At 37.6% G+C, this 19045-nt stretch overlaps 1 protein-coding gene across 29 annotated transcripts in view; it reads left to right on the top strand.

Moving 5' to 3' along the window:
- Window positions 1-19045, top strand: part of DST (dystonin) — a 481436-nt gene that overhangs the window by 460125 nt on the left and 2266 nt on the right. For 14 of the 29 annotated variants that reach the window (XM_041769040.1, XM_041769152.1, XM_041769221.1 and 11 more), the window contains 12 exons: window positions 2600-2743; window positions 3443-3631; window positions 4749-4878; window positions 6516-6679; window positions 7667-7829; window positions 9124-9278; window positions 9442-9516; window positions 10400-10417; window positions 12592-12709; window positions 14046-14117; window positions 15032-15231; window positions 15661-15771. In XM_041769040.1, the coding sequence (XP_041624974.1) occupies window positions 2600-2743; window positions 3443-3631; window positions 4749-4878; window positions 6516-6679; window positions 7667-7829; window positions 9124-9278; window positions 9442-9516; window positions 10400-10417; window positions 12592-12709; window positions 14046-14117; window positions 15032-15231; window positions 15661-15771 (1539 nt within the window). The remainder of the gene's footprint in view (window positions 1-2599; window positions 2744-3442; window positions 3632-4748; window positions 4879-6515; window positions 6680-7666; window positions 7830-9123; window positions 9279-9441; window positions 9517-10399; window positions 10418-12591; window positions 12710-14045; window positions 14118-15031; window positions 15232-15660; window positions 15772-19045) is intronic. The other 15 variants (XM_041769077.1, XM_041769240.1, XM_041769249.1 and 12 more) reach the window with 4 other exon arrangements.

The raw sequence follows: 19045 nt of genomic DNA on the forward strand, positions 1-19045 counted from the left end.
CAGGCTCTCTGTGTGGTGCCTGCTTCTCCCTCTGCCTGTGTCTCTGCCTCTCTCTGTCTCTATGAATAAATAAAATAAAATCTTTAAAAAAAATGATGGGTTCCCTAATCCATAGCAATGAAATATTGCTTTGTCATTAATAAAAGTGGTATGAGCTTGTCTAACATTATCTGGATGAATGAACTGCTCCATAAACCATTTAAAGTTGAAGCTAGAATGTAAGAGTAGGAAAATCACATCAAATTCATTGTAAATGTTTGATTCAGTTCAATGTTTTGAAGATCTATCATATTACAGTTGGCCCAGAGTCAAGTTCCACTGATATACTGGGTCTCAGAGTAGCTTCTTAAAGCCTGGGCTGTATATCTAACACCTTACAGTAAGGAGCCCACTTGTGGCATCACCCCCTTACAGCAGGAGCAGGAAACACCAAGAAACATCAGGAGGCAGGTATCCAGGTTTTGGGAGTTGTTTTTGTTTTTGTTTTTACGACAAATTATCCTTAAATATTTTTAGATAGTGTAAAATTACATGTAGTTTTATAAAAAGCTGCTTAGTCATATAATGATTTGCAGCAACACCATCCATTCTTTCTAATTTCCTCAACTTCCTTCACACATTGACCAAATAAAAGTAAAACAGAATGTTTAATTTCTTATCCCCAGGACCAGAGACTTCTTAGTATAGTCCACTTTCTAAAAATGGGAAGCTTCCCCAGGTGAGCACAAACCATTTAGCACTCAGACAAGGTTGGAAGAGCCCAGAATGCAAGCAGGGGGTTGATGGCCCTGTCCACAACATTCTGGGCAGGACTCTGGCACTCCTATGTTAGGAATGATCAAAAGTACATGGTCAGATCTCCTGTCCTTGGAGAAAGCACAGCTGTTATTGATCTCTGGTTTTCTCTTCCTAGTAAAGCTTTTTTTTTTTTTCTTCCTTCCAGTTAAGCAGATCTGTATTGGGGGAAATTAAAATACTTTTAAAAGTAGATGATATTGGGCAGCCCGAGTCACTCAGCGGTTTAGCGCCACACCTTCAGCGTGATCCTGGAGACCCAGGATCAAGTCCCGTGTTGGGCTCCCTGCAGGGAGCCTGCTTCTCCCTCTGCCTGAGTCTCTGCTTCTGTGTGTGTGTGTGTGTGTGTGTGTGTGTGTGTGTCTCATGAATAAATAAATAAAATCTTAAAAAAAAAAGTAGATGATATTTAAAATGTAGATCAGGGACACCCAGTTGGCTCAGTGGTTAAGCGTCTGCCTTCAGCCGGGGGTGTGATCCTAGAGTCTCGGGATTGAGTCCCACATCGGGCTCCTTGCATGGAGCCTGCTTCTCCCTCTGCCTGTGTCTCTGCCTCTCTCTCTCTCTCTCATGAATAAATGAATAAAATCTTAAAAAAATAATAAAAAATAAAATAAATAAAATGTAGATCACGTTAGTGGAACATATTGTTTACCGAACCTTGATGTGACAACAGTAAAAATGTGTAAATAAAAGTTAAAAGGCATTTGTTCAATGACAAAGACACAAAATTGAATAAGACATGGTCTTCCGATCTTGTGGACCTAAGCGTCCAGTAGAGATATATGTAAACGGATTATTTTAACATAGCAAAATGCCAGAATATGAGGTATATGACAGAGCTGCTTCACAGAGCCAGAAAACAAAAGGCCACTAGACAAAATAGGAGACACTTTTGGTCCCACATGATCACCCTGATCAGATGGCATGAGTAATGTGTAGTGTGAGCTTGTCTGCAGCCTCTGCAGCCCTGTCGATGTAACTAAGGAGTCCCTTAGTGCTGGGTCCAGAGTGGGGTGCTGGTGGGTGCTTGAAACTCATTATGAGGTTTTGGAAGCAAGAGACCTCTAAAGGCAGAGGTCCTCATTTATAACCACACTTTCAGAGTTCTGGGACTTATGTATCTATGGACGCGGTTCTGATAGTACCAAGTACAGCTACGTATGTGAGACATTTGCAAAAAGCATTTTGAAGCCTATTAAGACTTCTTCAGCCCACCAGAGCAAGGAATGGCTGCTACTGACCTTGGAAGAGATGCTTCTTATGCCAACTGTCAGGATCATCCCCTTCAGGCTCTCCCTGACTCTTTCCTGCTGGACACTTGGACCCTCTCTCCCTTACCCTAAACATGTATAGTTCCTTGCAAAGCCTTCTCTCTTCCTTGGCACTTTCTGGGTACATATGCCTATCATTCCTGGCACAGTTCATGCTACATATACAACCTCCTACTCTTATTTGTTAGAAGATTTTTTTTCAATCATTTCTGCCTTCTCTGGTCCAATTTTCCATTAATATACTTGTAATATATCCAGATTTAGAAAAGTGTGTTTTTTGTATACTGTGTTTTGTAAAGCATAAGATGTTATCCGATACTGGTGCTGTGAAATACTTGTTAGAAAGTACTTCATTTCCCGTTTTTTGTCCCTTCTCCTCTCGTAATTCCCCAATTAGTGTATTATTTCCAACTGTGAATAAACCGATTAAAGTACTTGTTTATTTGTGTTACTCTGATGGTCACGCACACGTCACTGAAGTGTTGTTTTCAGCCACTGCCAGCTAATCAAAGCCTTTGTTTCTGCTATAGGAATTCATGAAGAAACTGGAAGAAAAGCGAGCCGCGCTGAATAAAGCTACCAGTATGGGAGATGCCGTCTTGGCCATCTGCCACCCTGACTCCATCACCACCATTAAGCACTGGATAACCATCATCCGGGCCAGGTTTGAGGAGGTTAGTGTGTCTCAGGTCATCATTAGAACAGCAATAGCTTTGAGAATTGGGGGCATAGAAACTTCAGCAACTGAGATACATTTATGACCGTGGGAACAGGAGGCCTCTGCAAAGAAAAATACTCTTTAACATACCATCCTGTGTGCATTACCTGCCTCTACAGCCTGCTTTTATTTAAAAAGTTAAAGCACTTTTGCAGCTATGTCCCTGAAACATGAAAAGGCAAATATTTGGTTCCCTGGATGACTTTTTGTCCCACTTCCACATTGTCTCTGTTGGATGATACAGCACCCAAATTGTAATTCAGAGGAATAGAGTATAAGCTTGAGGAATGGATTGCATACATGAACTGAATTCTGATATTTTAAGATTTTACCTGTTTTTATTTCCACTCAGTGTTACATAGAGTAATCATACGTTGAGCTTTCAGAGAATGCATATTTGAACTCAACTTAGCAATCTAAAGGAAGCCTGGGTGTTTACCATCCATCTCTAAGTAAGGAGGCAATCATTCAGAGAGGGCTCTTTTTCCCCCGCAAGCTGGGTCTTGGTACCATTGATGGGTTCTAGAAAGACTGGAAGTGTTATGATCCCAGGCCCAGGATGATCTGAATCTGCATTTAAATGTTGTATATTTTTACATCACTTAAATTATTAACTAAGATGTATGAAATTCAGAGACATGTGTTTCCCCAACAGGTGTTGGCCTGGGCGAAGCAGCATCAACAGAGATTAGCAAGTGCTCTGGCTGGGCTCATTGCGAAACAGGAATTGTTGGAAGCTTTGCTGGCTTGGTTGCAGTGGGCTGAAACTACACTTAGTGATAAGGACAAAGAAGTCATCCCCCAGGAAATTGAAGAGGTGAAAGCCCTCATTGCAGAACACCAGGTAAAATAAATATCATCCTAACCCCTATCTTCTCAGACACTGTTATAATTTCACTGCCATACTTCTCAAAAGATTGGAGATGTCTCTAATAGCCCTGGAGTATTTCACACCATGTTCTCCAGTGTGACAGATATTCCAGAAATGTGTCACTCCACTTTTCACTTTTATCCCACTCCTCTTTTCTCCATCCCTTTTCACCACAGTCCTTGTTTTTGTCACATATTCCAGATATAGGGATATCTAAGTCAACCATAGTAATAAACCTAAGGAATGGCAAGATATGGGACACCTAGGTGGCTCAGGGGTTGAGCATCTGCCTTCAGCTCAGGGTGTGATCCCAGTATGAGGATCGAGTCCTGCATCGGGCTTCCTGCAAAGAGCCTGTTTCTCCCTCTGCCTATGTCTCTACCTTTCTCTCTGTGTCTCTCATGAATAAAAAAATAAAATCTTAAAAAAAAAAAAAGAAATGTCAAGATAGTCAAACCTCTTAAATGGAAACTTTAACTTGAATAACTTTTGTCTTCCTTGGCATAGTATTTGTATCATTAGGAATATTTAAAATATATCCACACTTAATATGGATGCTGTATGTCACTGTATATGAAAGCCGTCTTAAATATTTCAAATATGTAAGTGAAATGTGCTGCAGAGAAGTCTCAAGGACCAGCCCAGTTAACTAGTTGCCTTGTAGATAAATGCTCACTTTAAGATTCTTCAGGAAGAGCTTAGAGGCTTTCTAAGATCCTGGTTGATACACTGACAGGTTATATTACTTATACAGCAGCTGTATAAGTATACATACAGGTATATTACTTATACAGCTGCTGTATAAGTATACCATACCATGTATGGTCTTCAAACTGAAACAAATTACTTTTACAGTCTCTAATTACTTACCAGGTATAACATTTTATATTCTTCAGATGTGAATAAATGTTATGCTATGGTGCCTTGCTTACTCCCCCACCCCCCCATAAAGATATAACATGTTGGTTTATGCCTTTTTTCCAGAATGAATTCAGAAATAATAGCATGGTACTTTTATCTTTTGTTTTTAGTTCATCCCTAAAGATAGTTTTCTCCAGTGTACTTATATTTAATTAACATTGACTTTCAGACCTTCATGGAGGAAATGACCAGAAAACAACCTGATGTGGACAAAGTTACCAAGACCTATAAGAGGAGAGCAGCTGATCCTTCCTCATTACAGTCCCATATTCCGGTCCTGGATAAGGGACGAGCAGGAAGTAAGCAGTGCCAGTTTCTTTCAAACGAACATGATTAAATCAAGGAAGTTAGTTTTGGGTTGTTGTTTGAAATTTCAGTGCAAGTGATGATTCTCTGAGTGCTCTCTATCATAGAAGGTTTCCTTGAAAGAATATATGGGCTCAAATATTGTAGCAACTTATTTAAAAATAAAGAAAAAGATATATCCAGGTCTCTCTATGTAATTTGATTTGCTTGAAGGGTAGCTTTTAGATTAGCTAGAAGAAATTGGAAAAAAATTGCAACAAGAACAGAAACTGTTATTCCCTTTTGCTTCTATTATATAAATAACCTTACAGTGGAATGTAACAGAAATGACTATGACCTGGTTAAAGTTCATGATCTAACCAACTGTTCATTAGTGACCAGCACTCTGATAGATTGTGCCCATGTTCATATAATTTCAGGCTCTATTTACTTCTCGGGCTACCTTGACTTTGTGACATTAAAAACAATAATAGCTGGCTTGGAAAAGACTTAAAAGAAGCAAAATTTATATCTGAATAGTGGTACTTTATGTATTTCTGAATAATTTTTTTTTCTGATTTAAAAAAATGATTTCAGATATTTTGTAGTTGCTGTATTGCACTGGGGGGCAAAGGTAACAAAGTGGTTAAGAACTCTGGAGTCAGACTTCTTGGCTATCATCACTGCTTACCAACTGGGAAATACAACTGAGACAAGTTACTTAAACTCTCTCTGGGCCTCAATTTACACATCTGTAAAGGGGATAATTATAACTTCATTGGATTCTGGTGAGGATTAAATGAGCTAATGTGTATGAAGTGCTTAGCGTACTTCCTGGCAGGCAGGTAAATGCTCAGTAAAGATTAGCTCTTGGTATTTTTGTAAAGCCTCATAGGAGTGAGGAGCTCTGGGCAAATCCCAGCTTGGACACTCACTTCCTATATGACTGTAGGCCAGTAGTTTTTCTAGGCCTCATTTAATCATTTGTTTAGACAAGGAAAATGCACTGAGATGATTGTTCTGTGACGTTATAGAAACTTGTGAAAAATAGCCAGAAAAGGAGAAAACGTTAGTAAGGCAATAAATTGGGGTATGATACTATGCACAGGAAACATGCAATCTATGAAGAATGGATGAAAGCTGGGTTCATACACATACGTCTGTGTTTAATCAGAATTTGTGAAGTATTTTGCTGTGACTCTAATAAATGGCCCGTGTGTCCTGCCCTCACCTGCCCTCCTTCCAGCCTTCTTTTCTAAGAAGGGCTGTTGGGTTTGTGGAGCTGATACTAAGATAAGTCTCACTGCCTGGGGAGATTTCTCTTATCATGCCTTAACAAAAGAGAGGATTACAAAGTACTTCATTGTCATTGAAATGGCATGGATTTTAAGCTAGAAAATATTTTAAACATAATTTTATAAAGAGAGCTTTCCAGTATTTAAATGCCTCAACAGGATATGTTTCTCTATTTTATATGAAGAGTATGTGATGCTTGGAAGGTAAAACAGACTTGGACATTATGTATCAGCTAAATAAGATATATCTAAATAATTAAGTTGGTTCAGTCTTAGCTAGGAATAATAAAGGCCAAACCTTAACATATTTCAGAGCCCTGGAAACTGCTCTTCTAACTAAAGTTGTATTTTAACAGGAAAACGCTTTCCAGCATCAAGCTTATATCCCTCTGGATCACAGACACAAATCGAAACCAAGAATCCCAGGGTCAACTTACTGGTGAGCAAATGGCAGCAAGTTTGGCTCCTTGCATTGGAAAGGAGGAGGAAGCTTAATGACGCCTTGGACAGACTGGAAGAGGTTAGAAAACTCATAAATTCAGCACCCTCGATATATGGGATATGGGTTTAGGGAATCAATAAAGAAAAAACTACAGTTGACCCCTTGACAATGTGGGGGTTAGGGATGCCAACATCCTCCCACTACACACACACCACAAAGCCAAAAATCCACATATAACTTTTGACTCCCCCAAAACTTAACCAATTAATAACCTACAGTTGCCAGAAACCTTACCATCTTACCAATAATGAGCAGTTAACACAAATTTTGTATATGTGTTGTATACTGTATTCTTATAATAAAGTAAGCTAGAGAAAAGGAAATATTACTAAGAAAATCACAGGAAGAGACAATATATCTTTTTTTGTTTCATAAAAAACCTGCATGTAAGTAGACTCACACAGTCCAAACTCATGTTGTTCAAGAGTCAACTATAGTAACTTTTAACATCATCAGAAGCCGACTCCTTAAGAAAAGATCCAGCTGGACATGAGTTTGCTTGGTATGACCTGGGAAATAGAACCATTGATAATTCAGGTATTTTCATTATATATATCCTGTGATCTGACTGAGATTTAGAAGTTTCAGATTCTGAAACTGGAAGATTTTTAGAAGTCTAGAGAGGGTAGAATGGCAAATAGCAGAGAGAAAGCAGAGACAAGTGCTGTGCCACTGGGCCTGCTGTCTGCTGGGCATAGAACTCACCAGGAGTGTCCCTTTGGGGCAGTCCACCTTTGTTACATTGGCACTGTTAGAAATTTTCAGTTTGACTTTTTGAGGAGTTTCATTTGTTTCTTTTATTTGAAAAAAAAAAAAAAACCAGCGACAGTAGTGAAATCACAGGGAAAATGTTACTGTGTTTCCCTTTGCAAGATCAGAACTTTTTTTTTTGAAGTGGGAAAGATCTGTGAATTTTCTGGAAGGTCATTAAAAACGTTTTTTTGTATAAAGTATAAGATATCATCAGAGCACTATATTAACCAAAATACCTTTTGTCCTTTCCAGCTGAGGGAATTTGCTAACTTTGATTTTGATATCTGGCGCAAAAAATACATGAGATGGATGAATCATAAGAAATCTCGAGTGATGGACTTCTTCAGGAGAATTGATAAAGATCAGGATGGGAAAATAACCCGACAAGAATTTATTGATGGAATTCTTTCCTCAAGTAAGTCCCAGGAGAGGTGACAACAAATGATGTCATTTTTAAAGAAAAACACAGTTTAAACTTATGTTACTGATAAAGCATTTCCTTTAAACTTGGCTGTGAAGACGTCACTGCCGTCAATGAAGTGTGTCCTTGGTGGAATTCATGGTTTTGGAGTCAGGCATACTTCGTCCTTGTATAGCCACAGTTAGTATATTCCTTGCTACACTGCAGCTGCGTCCTCATTAGTATAGTAAAGTTAATAATATGTGATTCTGAGATTGTTTTGTCTGACATATAATGGGAAATCAATAAATTCAAGTCAGTCTCTTCCTTTTTTGTTCTAATTAACATCTGATCATTATCATTAGTGGGAAATCAAAACCCTATAAAAATTCTTAAGGTATGTGTCACCTTGTTAGACGAGTTAATCACATGGACAGGATTTCTCTGGCAGAGGTTACTGGAAGTAAGTCTTAAAGTAAATTTAATATAATCGTACGAATGTATGTATGAATTCACATATATAAAATTCATATATTCCTTAAGTAAAGTGGTAGTTGAACCATATGATATTTGCTAATTTTAAACAATTTCAACCAAAAAAAAAAAAAAAAACCAATTTCAAATGATCCACCTTGGCAGTAATTAAAGATAGGTCCCATATATGTGGTTTTATTTGTTATGATGTAAATCAGCTCTTGAAAGGATTTTAATATAGTTGATGACCCTGATAGTTTAACTGGCTACCTTAAGATAAAAAATCATACAATTAGCAAATTATACCATTTACTTTTCTTTAAGATTAAATCTTTTTATAAAATGTTATTGTAAATAGCAGGTCTTAAAAACTTTCACTGGGAAGATAATATGGCTTATGCTGATAGTATCTTAATTATCATTTATTTGTGGAATCTAAATACAGAGTTAGACTTACTGAGAGTAGAAGAGTGGTTGCTGGGGGCTGGGAAGTAGGAAACATGGAGAGCCCCATAGAGGGGTACAAACTTTAAGCTGTACAATGAGTAAGGTCTGAGGATCTAGAGTATAACATGGTGGCTGTAGTTGATAGCACTGTATTGTGTAATTGACATTTTCTGAGTAGAACTTAAATGTTGAAAAAAAAAAAAGATAAATATGTGAGGTGGTGATGTGCTAATTAACTTGATGGGAGGACTCCTTTCACAACACGTACCAGGATCTGATCATCACGATGTATACCTCTCAGCATCTGACAGTTTTATTTATCAGTTATACGTAAGTAATGCCACTTAGTATTATTCTGAAAACTTAACCATTACTTTGAAAATTTTAGAGTTTCCAACCAGCCGCCTGGAAATGAGCGCAGTTGCCGACATCTTTGACCGAGACGGTGATGGATATATTGACTACTATGAATTTGTAGCAGCCCTCCACCCTAATAAAGATGCATATAAACCCGTCACAGATGCGGACAAAATCGAAGATGAGGTACTCCTTATCCCCCGCTGCCTGCAGCAGCAGCAGTGTGCGCTGCCAAGATACCGTGCTCCATTTTATTTACTTCCACCTTGAGTTGTTGTGTCCAGGTTTTTACGGACTGAGTGATGTAATGTTAACAGGAAAGTGACATTTCATCATTGTTTTTTGGCAGGTGACAAGGCAGGTGGCGAAGTGTAAATGTGCAAAACGATTTCAAGTTGAACAGATTGGAGATAACAAATACAGGGTGAGTTTTCAAGATTAACTGTTGAGTTCTCTTGAAGGATAAAAATGGAAATTTGTATACAATTTGATCTGCATTGCTTTCCAGGAATGCTAATTATTTATTTTTTACCTCACATCACAATAGAATGTTCTATGAAATTCCAACTTTTGTCTTTTTAAATTATGTAGAGATAGCCTGCATTTTGTAAATTAGGACATGTCTTTGACACGTGCATTACTTTGAGGAGAAAAGCACATCTCACATACTCAGGTTGCTTCCTGTGTCTTATAATACATTTTATTATGATTACAGGTAAGTTTTCATATTTCTGATAAAAAAGCTATTCCAAGCCAGAAGCACGAAGTTAAAAATGTTGAATCATTTTTAGAAATACAAAAAAGAGGCAGTGTTTTCCATTCATGCAGTTGTTTTTTCCTTTTATTCAAAATCTCAAAAACTCAGTTCCCCTTCTTCAAAATGGTTATTTGAACAACCAGTGGGACTTTGTCACTCTTCTTCTTTTTCTCTTTTTTGGAATATCTCTTACATGTAGTAGCTAGATAGGAAATGTGCTGAGTTTCCCTAATACAGTATGTTACTTACAAGTCAAATTTTTTTAACTTTGATTTTTTTATTTCCATATTGAAAAATATTCATCAACATATTTGAATTTCTGACCTAAATTTGAAACCCAAAGATTTAAAAAAAAAAAAACTTTTATGGAAAATTTTCTGATTATATGGCTTGAAGTTCGGACAGGTGGGTACCTGCACATCTCTAACCTAGATACTATATCCAGGAGTCCAGAGTGTGACAGATTGTATGTGTGTGTTCTAGAGTCATATAGAAAGTTTCCTATTGAACTAATTGTGTCTTTCTTCCATTTTTTATTTTGTTTTATCAGTTCTTCCTGGGAAATCAGGTATAAACCAGTGGAATGTATTCTCAAGTTCCCAATGATTTTTTTTTTTAACTTTAATTCATAGTCATTAAAGCTTGCCATGGCCAATCTTTCCCATGCTGTTGCCCTAGCTACTACATTGTTGGTTGGCGTGGTGTTTCTGTAAACGCTGTAAGGGTCCTTGATCCAGGATTCCTTTTTGCCGTGTGTCTCAGATGAGGACATTACTTTTAAGCAAACCAGATAATAAATTGTAGCTTGACTGCTCACAGTGTTACAAATGCAATTTTTAGTTCCAGTTTATAATAATACTGTTAGCATATATTTAATGCAAATACTTACTGGAACACAGATTTGATTCTGCATACATCTCTATGATGTGTTTAACCATTTAGGTAAAAAAACCAAAACAAAACATTGAGATCATAGGGTCTACAAGTAGCTGGAGAAGGATCAGGATTGGGCAGTGACATGGGAAGACAGAGTAGTGAGAACTCTCCCTGGCTCTCAGCCACAAGTAATGTGCTCTCTCCAAAGAGGGATTGTCCATTTGTCCTAAATCAATGATTCTGTGATTTCTTGTCTCACAATTTGGCTGTTAGGAAAACTAGGGAAATTCCTAAGGCGATGTTAGTTGTCTAGAGAATACCCTCTCAAAATCAAAATTTAAATCATATTTGTTAGAATTGAAATATCTCTACAAAATACTAACATCATTTCCTTAAAACTTTTGCTTTAAACATAATCTTGGACCGCAAGTATCTGGTCTAATTATCTGGTTTCTTAAGGGTAATTTTCTTTAAATCCCCTCCTTTTCCTTTGCTTATTAGCAGCACCAAATTTTTTCTAACAAAATAAATATATATTTTGATTTTAAAATTTTAATTTATATTTCAGGAACCAGGTCAATCATAGGAAAGTTTAAATCTCAAGGCTTGAAAATGGACTTAGAAATAGCAATATAAAAGAGAGGCTGTAAAACACATGAGTTCCCGCCGGTCCATTTAACATGCTTTCCAGGTCCTTTTGAGTTTCAGGGTCTGGAATGGTTGGCTTTGCTTTAGGGTTCTTTTCCTGAAACTCAGTGTTAAAGCATATTGAAAAGTGGCATATTGTTTCTCCTTAAAATAAAGCTTTCTGCTTATCCAGATGAACCCAGACAATAGTCAAAGTCACAATTGTATCTCACCTGCCTTTAAAAGAAGCTATTTATGTTTACCTGACTGTTCACTGTGCTGTGGTATCTGTTGGGTTGGCAACCATGAAATTTGGTATGGTGATTTTTACAAGCTGAACACAAGCCTATTAGAAATGATTTATAAGTTTAAAATTATTTCTCATGGGCTTTCAAAATAAATCTTATGATTAGAAACTATGTAGTCTACACATTTATTCAGGACTTGGAGAATTTGTAGCATATCCAAGTAATTTGGAGATCCATTGAACGAGTAAAAACAGCTTGTTAGTGTCAGTAATTATGATACAAACAGCTTTAAGCCTTTTAGATTTGAAAGCTGTATCATTAATAATGTGTCACTAGCTGTTCTAATATCACAGTAATCCTAAATGACACATTAATCCAGCCTTTAACAAATTGGTTTACTAGACCATTAGTGTTGCAGAAATTTTAGTTGACTGTGAAATTTTTTATTGGTCATGTTCACATACTACCTTATCTCTTTTAAGTCAAAACTGCTCTTAGAGAAAATGAAATGAATTTATGGAGATTTCTCTCACAGATTTCAGTGGAAAACAATTTTAGTTTTTAGAAGAAGTTTTAATGAAGAAGAATCAGGGTTTATTAAATTTTCTTTAGAATTTTATTTTGTGTAAGCCCTGGGCTAGTGGGCCAATGCTTATTTTCACTTCTGTGTTTCATTTCTAGAAACATCTTTCAGTTACTGCCTTACTAATGTTGTTTCTATCATAAAGAAAAATCATTTCTTGAACAAAGCTTCAGTATTATACCTGATAACCTTTGTTAGCTTTTTTCAAACTGTTTCCTTTGGGCTAAATCAGCATGCAGCAGTCTAACGCAGATCATCTCAAATCCCCTTTTCTGAGATTTTACTAATCGCTGTGAACTAAAGCAAGAAATTTAAGTTGGTTGCTTAAGCTACTGCAGATTGCACATCGCCCTTTCACATAGACTTGCTGTTGACGATTAGAGGTTCTTTCTTCCTTCGTCTTCACAGTTTGGAGACTCTCAGCAACTGCGACTTGTTCGGATCCTACGAAGCACTGTAATGGTTCGTGTTGGAGGTGGATGGATGGCACTTGATGAGTTCTTAGTGAAAAATGATCCTTGCAGGGGTAAGGAGATGCTATGTCAAGATAATAACACCATTAAAGTATATCCATTTTATATTATTTTCCAGCATCAAAAACATGCTGGGTATAATTTTGGTCATTTATCTACAATAATGAATGTTTCACATTGGTCCCTGTCAGCCTGGAGTTCCTAGAGAACTTGTGGCAGTCATGTAAACCATGTTCTTCTCATTTTTTTTCCTTACATCTTTTAGATAAATATGAGACTGATAGGCAGGAAATACTAGAATCAATTTTTTTTTAAGGAAATGCTTCCATCGACAATTTTCAGAATGAGTAATTACACCAACTACGGAAAGGATTTCATCTGTCATTACATAGCAAAGTACAGTGAAGGGAGAGTGAGGTGAAGGAGACTGAACATGCTGGACAGTTGAAGTTTAAAAGTGAAAGTTTTTCAAATTGGCAGGAGGTAGCACAGAAAGTAATACCTAAAAATTTTGAAAGTGATCAACTACTAACTTGACTCTTATTTCAAAGCTATAAATTAGCATATTAAAAATGTACACATATGATACTATAGCTCACTTTATATCCACCAGCCAAAGAGTCCTTGATTATCTTGTAATCTTCATTTTTCAGATCCTAAAGTCGATTGTGGAATTCTTTACTGATTGACCTCACAAGTGGTCATTTGATTGCAGTTGCTAGTTAGGTCCCATTTACTTTTAATAGGCCCATTTTTCTTCAAAAAAAAAAAAGCAAACTAACATTTTTGTGATTTTCTTCAACCTGTGAACTCATCTCATTCCTCTTAAACAAACAATAGCAAATATCTGTGCTGATAACTGTTTTTGGCTACCAAGTTGGCAGCTGGGGTTCCTCCTGTGAGGCCTCTTTGTTACTGTAGTCCTGGCATCTGAGCACAGGTACATCCGAGTGAGTTCCTGTGCAGTGAGCAGGCCACTCTGCTAAGGGCACCCTGGATTGTCATAAGACCTACTCAGTAGCTCTGCTCTCTGCAAGTCATTGATGCATCCATGGAAGGGATAAAATCACAAAAACTCCCTTTATTAATATTTTGAAAATAATGCAGCCTCAAGTAATGTAGTTCCCCTCATGAAACAGCAATTAGAATGTGTAGTGTCCTGTTGAGTTGCTTAGAAAAGTTAGCATGACCGTGGCCAAGTCTTCCAAGTACATTTTTCTTACTGAGTCAAATCTTTGAGTGCTTCTTTTCCTGATGCAACTTTTCTTCTAAAATGTGTGCTAAAAGCCGGATCTGAGCACCCCTTGCATATTCAACTACTGTACTTTGTTTCTTCTCTTGCTAACAGTATTCTTTAATGTGATTGGTATCCTGTGTCATTTTTTCTAGTTCATCATCATGGGAGTAAAATGTTACGTTCGGAATCAAACTCTTCAATTACTACTACTCAGCCTACTATAGGTTGGCAACCCCTCTCTTTGCCTCTCCTCTCTTGCCTTTTCTCTTTCCTACTTTGACATTCTTGCTTTAATCATTTGTTTTAAGATAACACGCTTCATCCATCGCGTATGGCTTAACTCATATCCAACTGAGCTGGTGCTTCCAAATTTAAATTCTGAAACGTTGGCACACTTGCGGTGTGTCGTAAACATAGGTGTTCTATAAGTGATCAAGCACATGCTAACACGTTGCTCATCGGGTTCTCGTGGAGCGTCCTCCATGTGCATATGTGTTCGTATGAGCGTCGCATCACCGATTAGCTCATATCCTTGAGTCTGGTGTTCGTTGTTGCATGTTGGTTAAACCGAGTTTTTCAAGGCATAAAATAAAATTTCTGGTTGCCTCATTTAAGTGAAAAACCTGAGGGTTTTATATGTTGTCATCATGATTAACAAGCCATCTCTCGTTCTGTGTAATCCTATTATTTAACTCCAGTGTTTAAATACTGGCCTTCTCCTTACCTCAGTAGTACATGCAAAAACCACAGTCCCTGCCTTACTGGCTTGTCTTCTCAGTGTGGGGAGGGGGTGATGGACCATGTGGGCATCAGTAGCTGGTGGATTAACAGTATTTTAGCATGAGCTTGCCATTTTCATGCTGACTCCTTCTTTAATAGTGGTTATTCTTGCTGGTGTCTAGTGTTAGAATAAACACACTTTTTTTTTCTTTCCCAAACTCACTTGTATCCAAAAGGAATGCATTGCAAAAGAATGCATTTAACTTTTTGTTATGCTGCGTTGGAGTTGGCATGGCAAAAAGATGTTCTTGAAATCCTCAACATGATCTGTGGTGCCAGGTGGTGGTTTTTCCTATGAATGACAGAGCACCTCTTTCTTCCCCTCCTCTTTTGTGTGTGCGCGCATCACATAATCCAGCTAAAGGAAGGACAAATATGGAACTCCGGGAGAAGTTCATTCTAGCAGATGGTGCCAGTCAAGGGATGGCTGCCTTCCGACCCAGGGGCCGAAGATCACGGCCGTCATCACGAGGAGCTTCACCCAACCGATCAACTTCTGTATCCAGTCAGGCTGGCCAGGCAGCCTCTCCACAGGTCCCCACCACCAGCACACCCAAGGTAGGACTCACATAGGAAGTGTTGTCCTTCTCCCGTGCAGTCACTGTCTTTAGTATACTTTTGAATGTTTTAGGACCCTAGAAATTATGGGGCCAGTCGTCTCCATTTGTATCTCTTCTCTCAAATGAAGGATTTGCATACATGTGTGTGCATATTATATGTGGAGGCCCATGTGGAGACTTGTGGCCCATATGGAGAGTATCTATATAGGCACTTTAGTTACCTTTCAGAGTATGTCTTTTTTTTTCCTCTTTAAATAAAGTTTTATTTATTTGTTTTTTGGTGTATATGATTTGCCATCAAATCTTTCCATTTATTTTTATTATTATCATTCTTACTGTGAAATGTTACTCTTTGCTGTGAATATCTTTCTGTGGTTTGTTTTTTATCTACTGTCCTTTACATTTGATTTGCCATTGTTTCATACAGATTCTCCATCCTTTAACACGCAATTATGGTAAACCATGGTTGACAAACAGCAAAATGTCAACTCCTTGTAAACCAGCAGAGTGCTCAGACTTTTCCGTGCCATCTGCAGAGGTATCGTAAGGCCTCAGATTCTAGTCTAACAGTCTTCTTTAATTGACACTGTCAAGCACTAACATTGCTTCACCCCTCTCTTAATACACATACTTTTGATTAATACTGTGTCTTTTTATAGACTTCTGTAAGATAAGTATCAACTCAGCATTTCTGGAAAGACATGAGTGAGGGCTTCGTGTAGAAAAGACAGTTTGTAGCTCTTTGAATGCTGTCAGCTGAACATAGTCCAACATAGTCACACTTGCAGGGCCTGTGTATCTCCTTTTTCTTTCTGTTCTCTTACTCATACTTAATTTTACTTTTTCCTCTTGTGAGAAAAGTAAAATTATACATAAGGAGATTATATTCAGACCTAAGTAAAGTTTCTTTTAAAGCTCCTGGTTATGCTCATGCTTTTAGACATAATGTGAGCAAGAAATGTAACAATCCCCCATTTAAGGGAGAGTGAAAGACACTGTCATTTGCAAGAGAATCACTTACACTAAAGAATGCTTATAAAGTGCCCTTCATGAGCACAGACCTTCCGAATGTTTGTTACTTTTATTTCTGCCCAAGAACACTGGGTGGGTAAGACATAAGCCTTTTGGTTATCAGTGCTGTGGTTTGGAGGCGGAGGTATGCAAAAAGTTACCTGGCTTTTTCAATAGGTATGTGTCCATTAGATTTTAATGATTACTATTTAAGTATGCTCCAGCTTTTTAACATGGCATAGTTTATGGGGATAAGATAGTTAGGTCATATAAAATTTGCCAAGTTAGCTCATCTACAGTAGATACAGATCATCTACAGTAACTGAAAGTCAATCAAATATATTTGAAAGAAAGTTCTCTAAAATGACACACATAGGTATCAAATAATCATATGATTAGAATCACAATAAGGAGGAGGGGGAAATGTCCCTAAACAACTTGTCTTGAAATGAAGGATTTCAGGTTGAAGGCCAGGACCCTTTTATGAAAGTGCTATAGTACCTTTAAAAAGCCCTTTATGCTTTTCAAAAATACTTTCTAATCTATTATTTAATCCTCACATGAATAATAAGAAGTAAACAGAATGTTTCATTACTTTCATGACTCAGATGGAAATGATGCAGATATCGTTGCTGGCAGTGATAGAATCAAGGCAGAAAACAACCCCCTCAGTTCTTCCTCCTTCCTCCTTCCCTGACCCCTCATGTCCACCCCCTCCCGCAGGTGGGAGGAGCTAGTATCATAGGTTATCTAGAGACATCTGTCAACTAAGGATGGATCTGTTGTAGAAAACTGAGAAGTTTTTTTTTTTTTTACTTTTTAATTGAAATTCAGTTTAATTAACACATACTGTATTATTAGTTTCAGAGGTAGAATTCAGTGATTCATTAGTTGCGTATGACACCCAGCACTCATCACATCACGTGCTCTCCTTAACACCGGTCACTGTTACCCCATCTCCCTGCCCACCTCCCTTCCAGTGACCCTCAGTTTGTTTCCTATGTTTAAGCATCTTTTATGATTTGCCTCCCTCTCTGATTTTGTCTTGTTTTATTTTTCCTTCTCTTCCCCTAATGAAAACCAAGAATAGTTTAAGGAGCCTCAAGTAACATGTGTTTTTTAAATTTTGGGGACTATGCTGCTATGTTAGTTCAGATTTTTGAAAAGCATAGTCCCTCCCAGATTAGAGCTAAATTATGTTATTTTAACTACTATAAAATTTATGTTTATTTCAAATAGCCTCATCAGACAAAAGAGCCAAACAGAGAAAACAATAGGATACTTCTATGGAGGGCTCTGTAAGAGAACTAGGTAGGGTTTGTGACAATAAAATAAAAACAATAAGGGCTTTATGAGAAGAAGGATTTGGTTCTTACATGGCAATGAATTCTAACACCTTAAATGATATATTTGATAATTTGAGGGTCCTCACTGTTTTCTTGAATTGTTAAGATACTTCCCAAGTTAGGAATTTAACTAAATCAGAGCAGCCAGATCTTGGGCAATTCACTGTCCTCCTCAGGTCCTCATCTTTCACATATGGAAAAAAGTTGTGATTAGGTAGGTGAGTGCAAAGATTGGGCAGCCGTTGTGGCTCAGTGGTTTAGCGCCGCCTTCGGCCCAGGGCATGATCCTGGGGACCCGGGATCAAGTCCCACGTCAGGCTCCCTGCAAAGAGCCTGCTTCTCCCTCTGCCTGTGTCTCTGCCTCTCTCTTTCTCCCTCTGTGTCTCTTATGAATACATAAATCTTAAAAAAAATAAAGATTATCCTTACCTGTGTGAAAATTTTATAGTTATACAAATCACATATAAATTCCGTCCTTAAATTGTATGTATAGAATACATATGTAAATTAATTTCAGACATTACATTTATATTAAATTGCAACTCTGATGTATCAAAAAGGTCTTACGTATGCTTTATTAGACATTTACAACTTATAAGAGAAAAAAAACTAATTTAAAACACACACACACACACACACACACATAATGTGCACCGATTCATTTCCTCCAAACAGTTCCCTATGAGTTCATTGAAGCAAAATTCATATCCCTTGTACTTCTTGGGAGTCTTATTTTTTTAACTTTGGGAGAATTTTCAGAATGTTGTAGTGATCTGGAAAAAATGTAGTCATTTTAGACTTATAATAAAATCTCATAGTTGTGATTACTTTAGGCATTCTCAATGAGCTTCTATGTGAATTTTTAAAGGGTTTTCCCTAATCATCATCTCTATGTCTCATAGAGACACATGTCTATGTCTCATAGAGAAAGACCGTAGAAGGTATCAGAAGTAGGTACAGTGGCATGGTACCAAGTTATAAAATGTCACTATGTGTTTTTTGGAGTTACGTTTGTTTAATGATGACTGCTTAGGCATTATTTGCTTATTGTTCTAATTCTCTCTGCTCGTTTCTGCCTGGTTCCCTAAAAGCTTTGGAGGCAACAGACTATCCAAGCACAACTTTTCAGAGTCCCCTGCTCTCTATACCATGCAGTCCCCATTTATCTGGCAGTACTGTCCTAACTCTGTAATACTCGAAGACAGCCTTGAAGATACTAATATGCTCATGGTTTAATTTGCCTTTTTTTTTCTCCTCTTGCTATCATTTGGGGATCTCTATTTTTGTGTGTTCTCTTCAGCATGAATTCCTTTTGAATTCAGGGAAAGAAAAAGAAATGAGGAAAGCGATCAGTAAGATCCCATACCACTTAATCAAAAAGCCACCCCCCCCACCTGCTCCCCCTCCTGAAGAGGGCCAGTGGAGGGTTTCCACCCATCTGTAATGTGGTGTCAG

The sequence above is a fragment of the Vulpes lagopus genome, chromosome 1 (genome assembly GCF_018345385.1).
Source record: "Vulpes lagopus strain Blue_001 chromosome 1, ASM1834538v1, whole genome shotgun sequence".
Lineage (NCBI taxonomy): Eukaryota > Metazoa > Chordata > Mammalia > Carnivora > Canidae > Vulpes > Vulpes lagopus.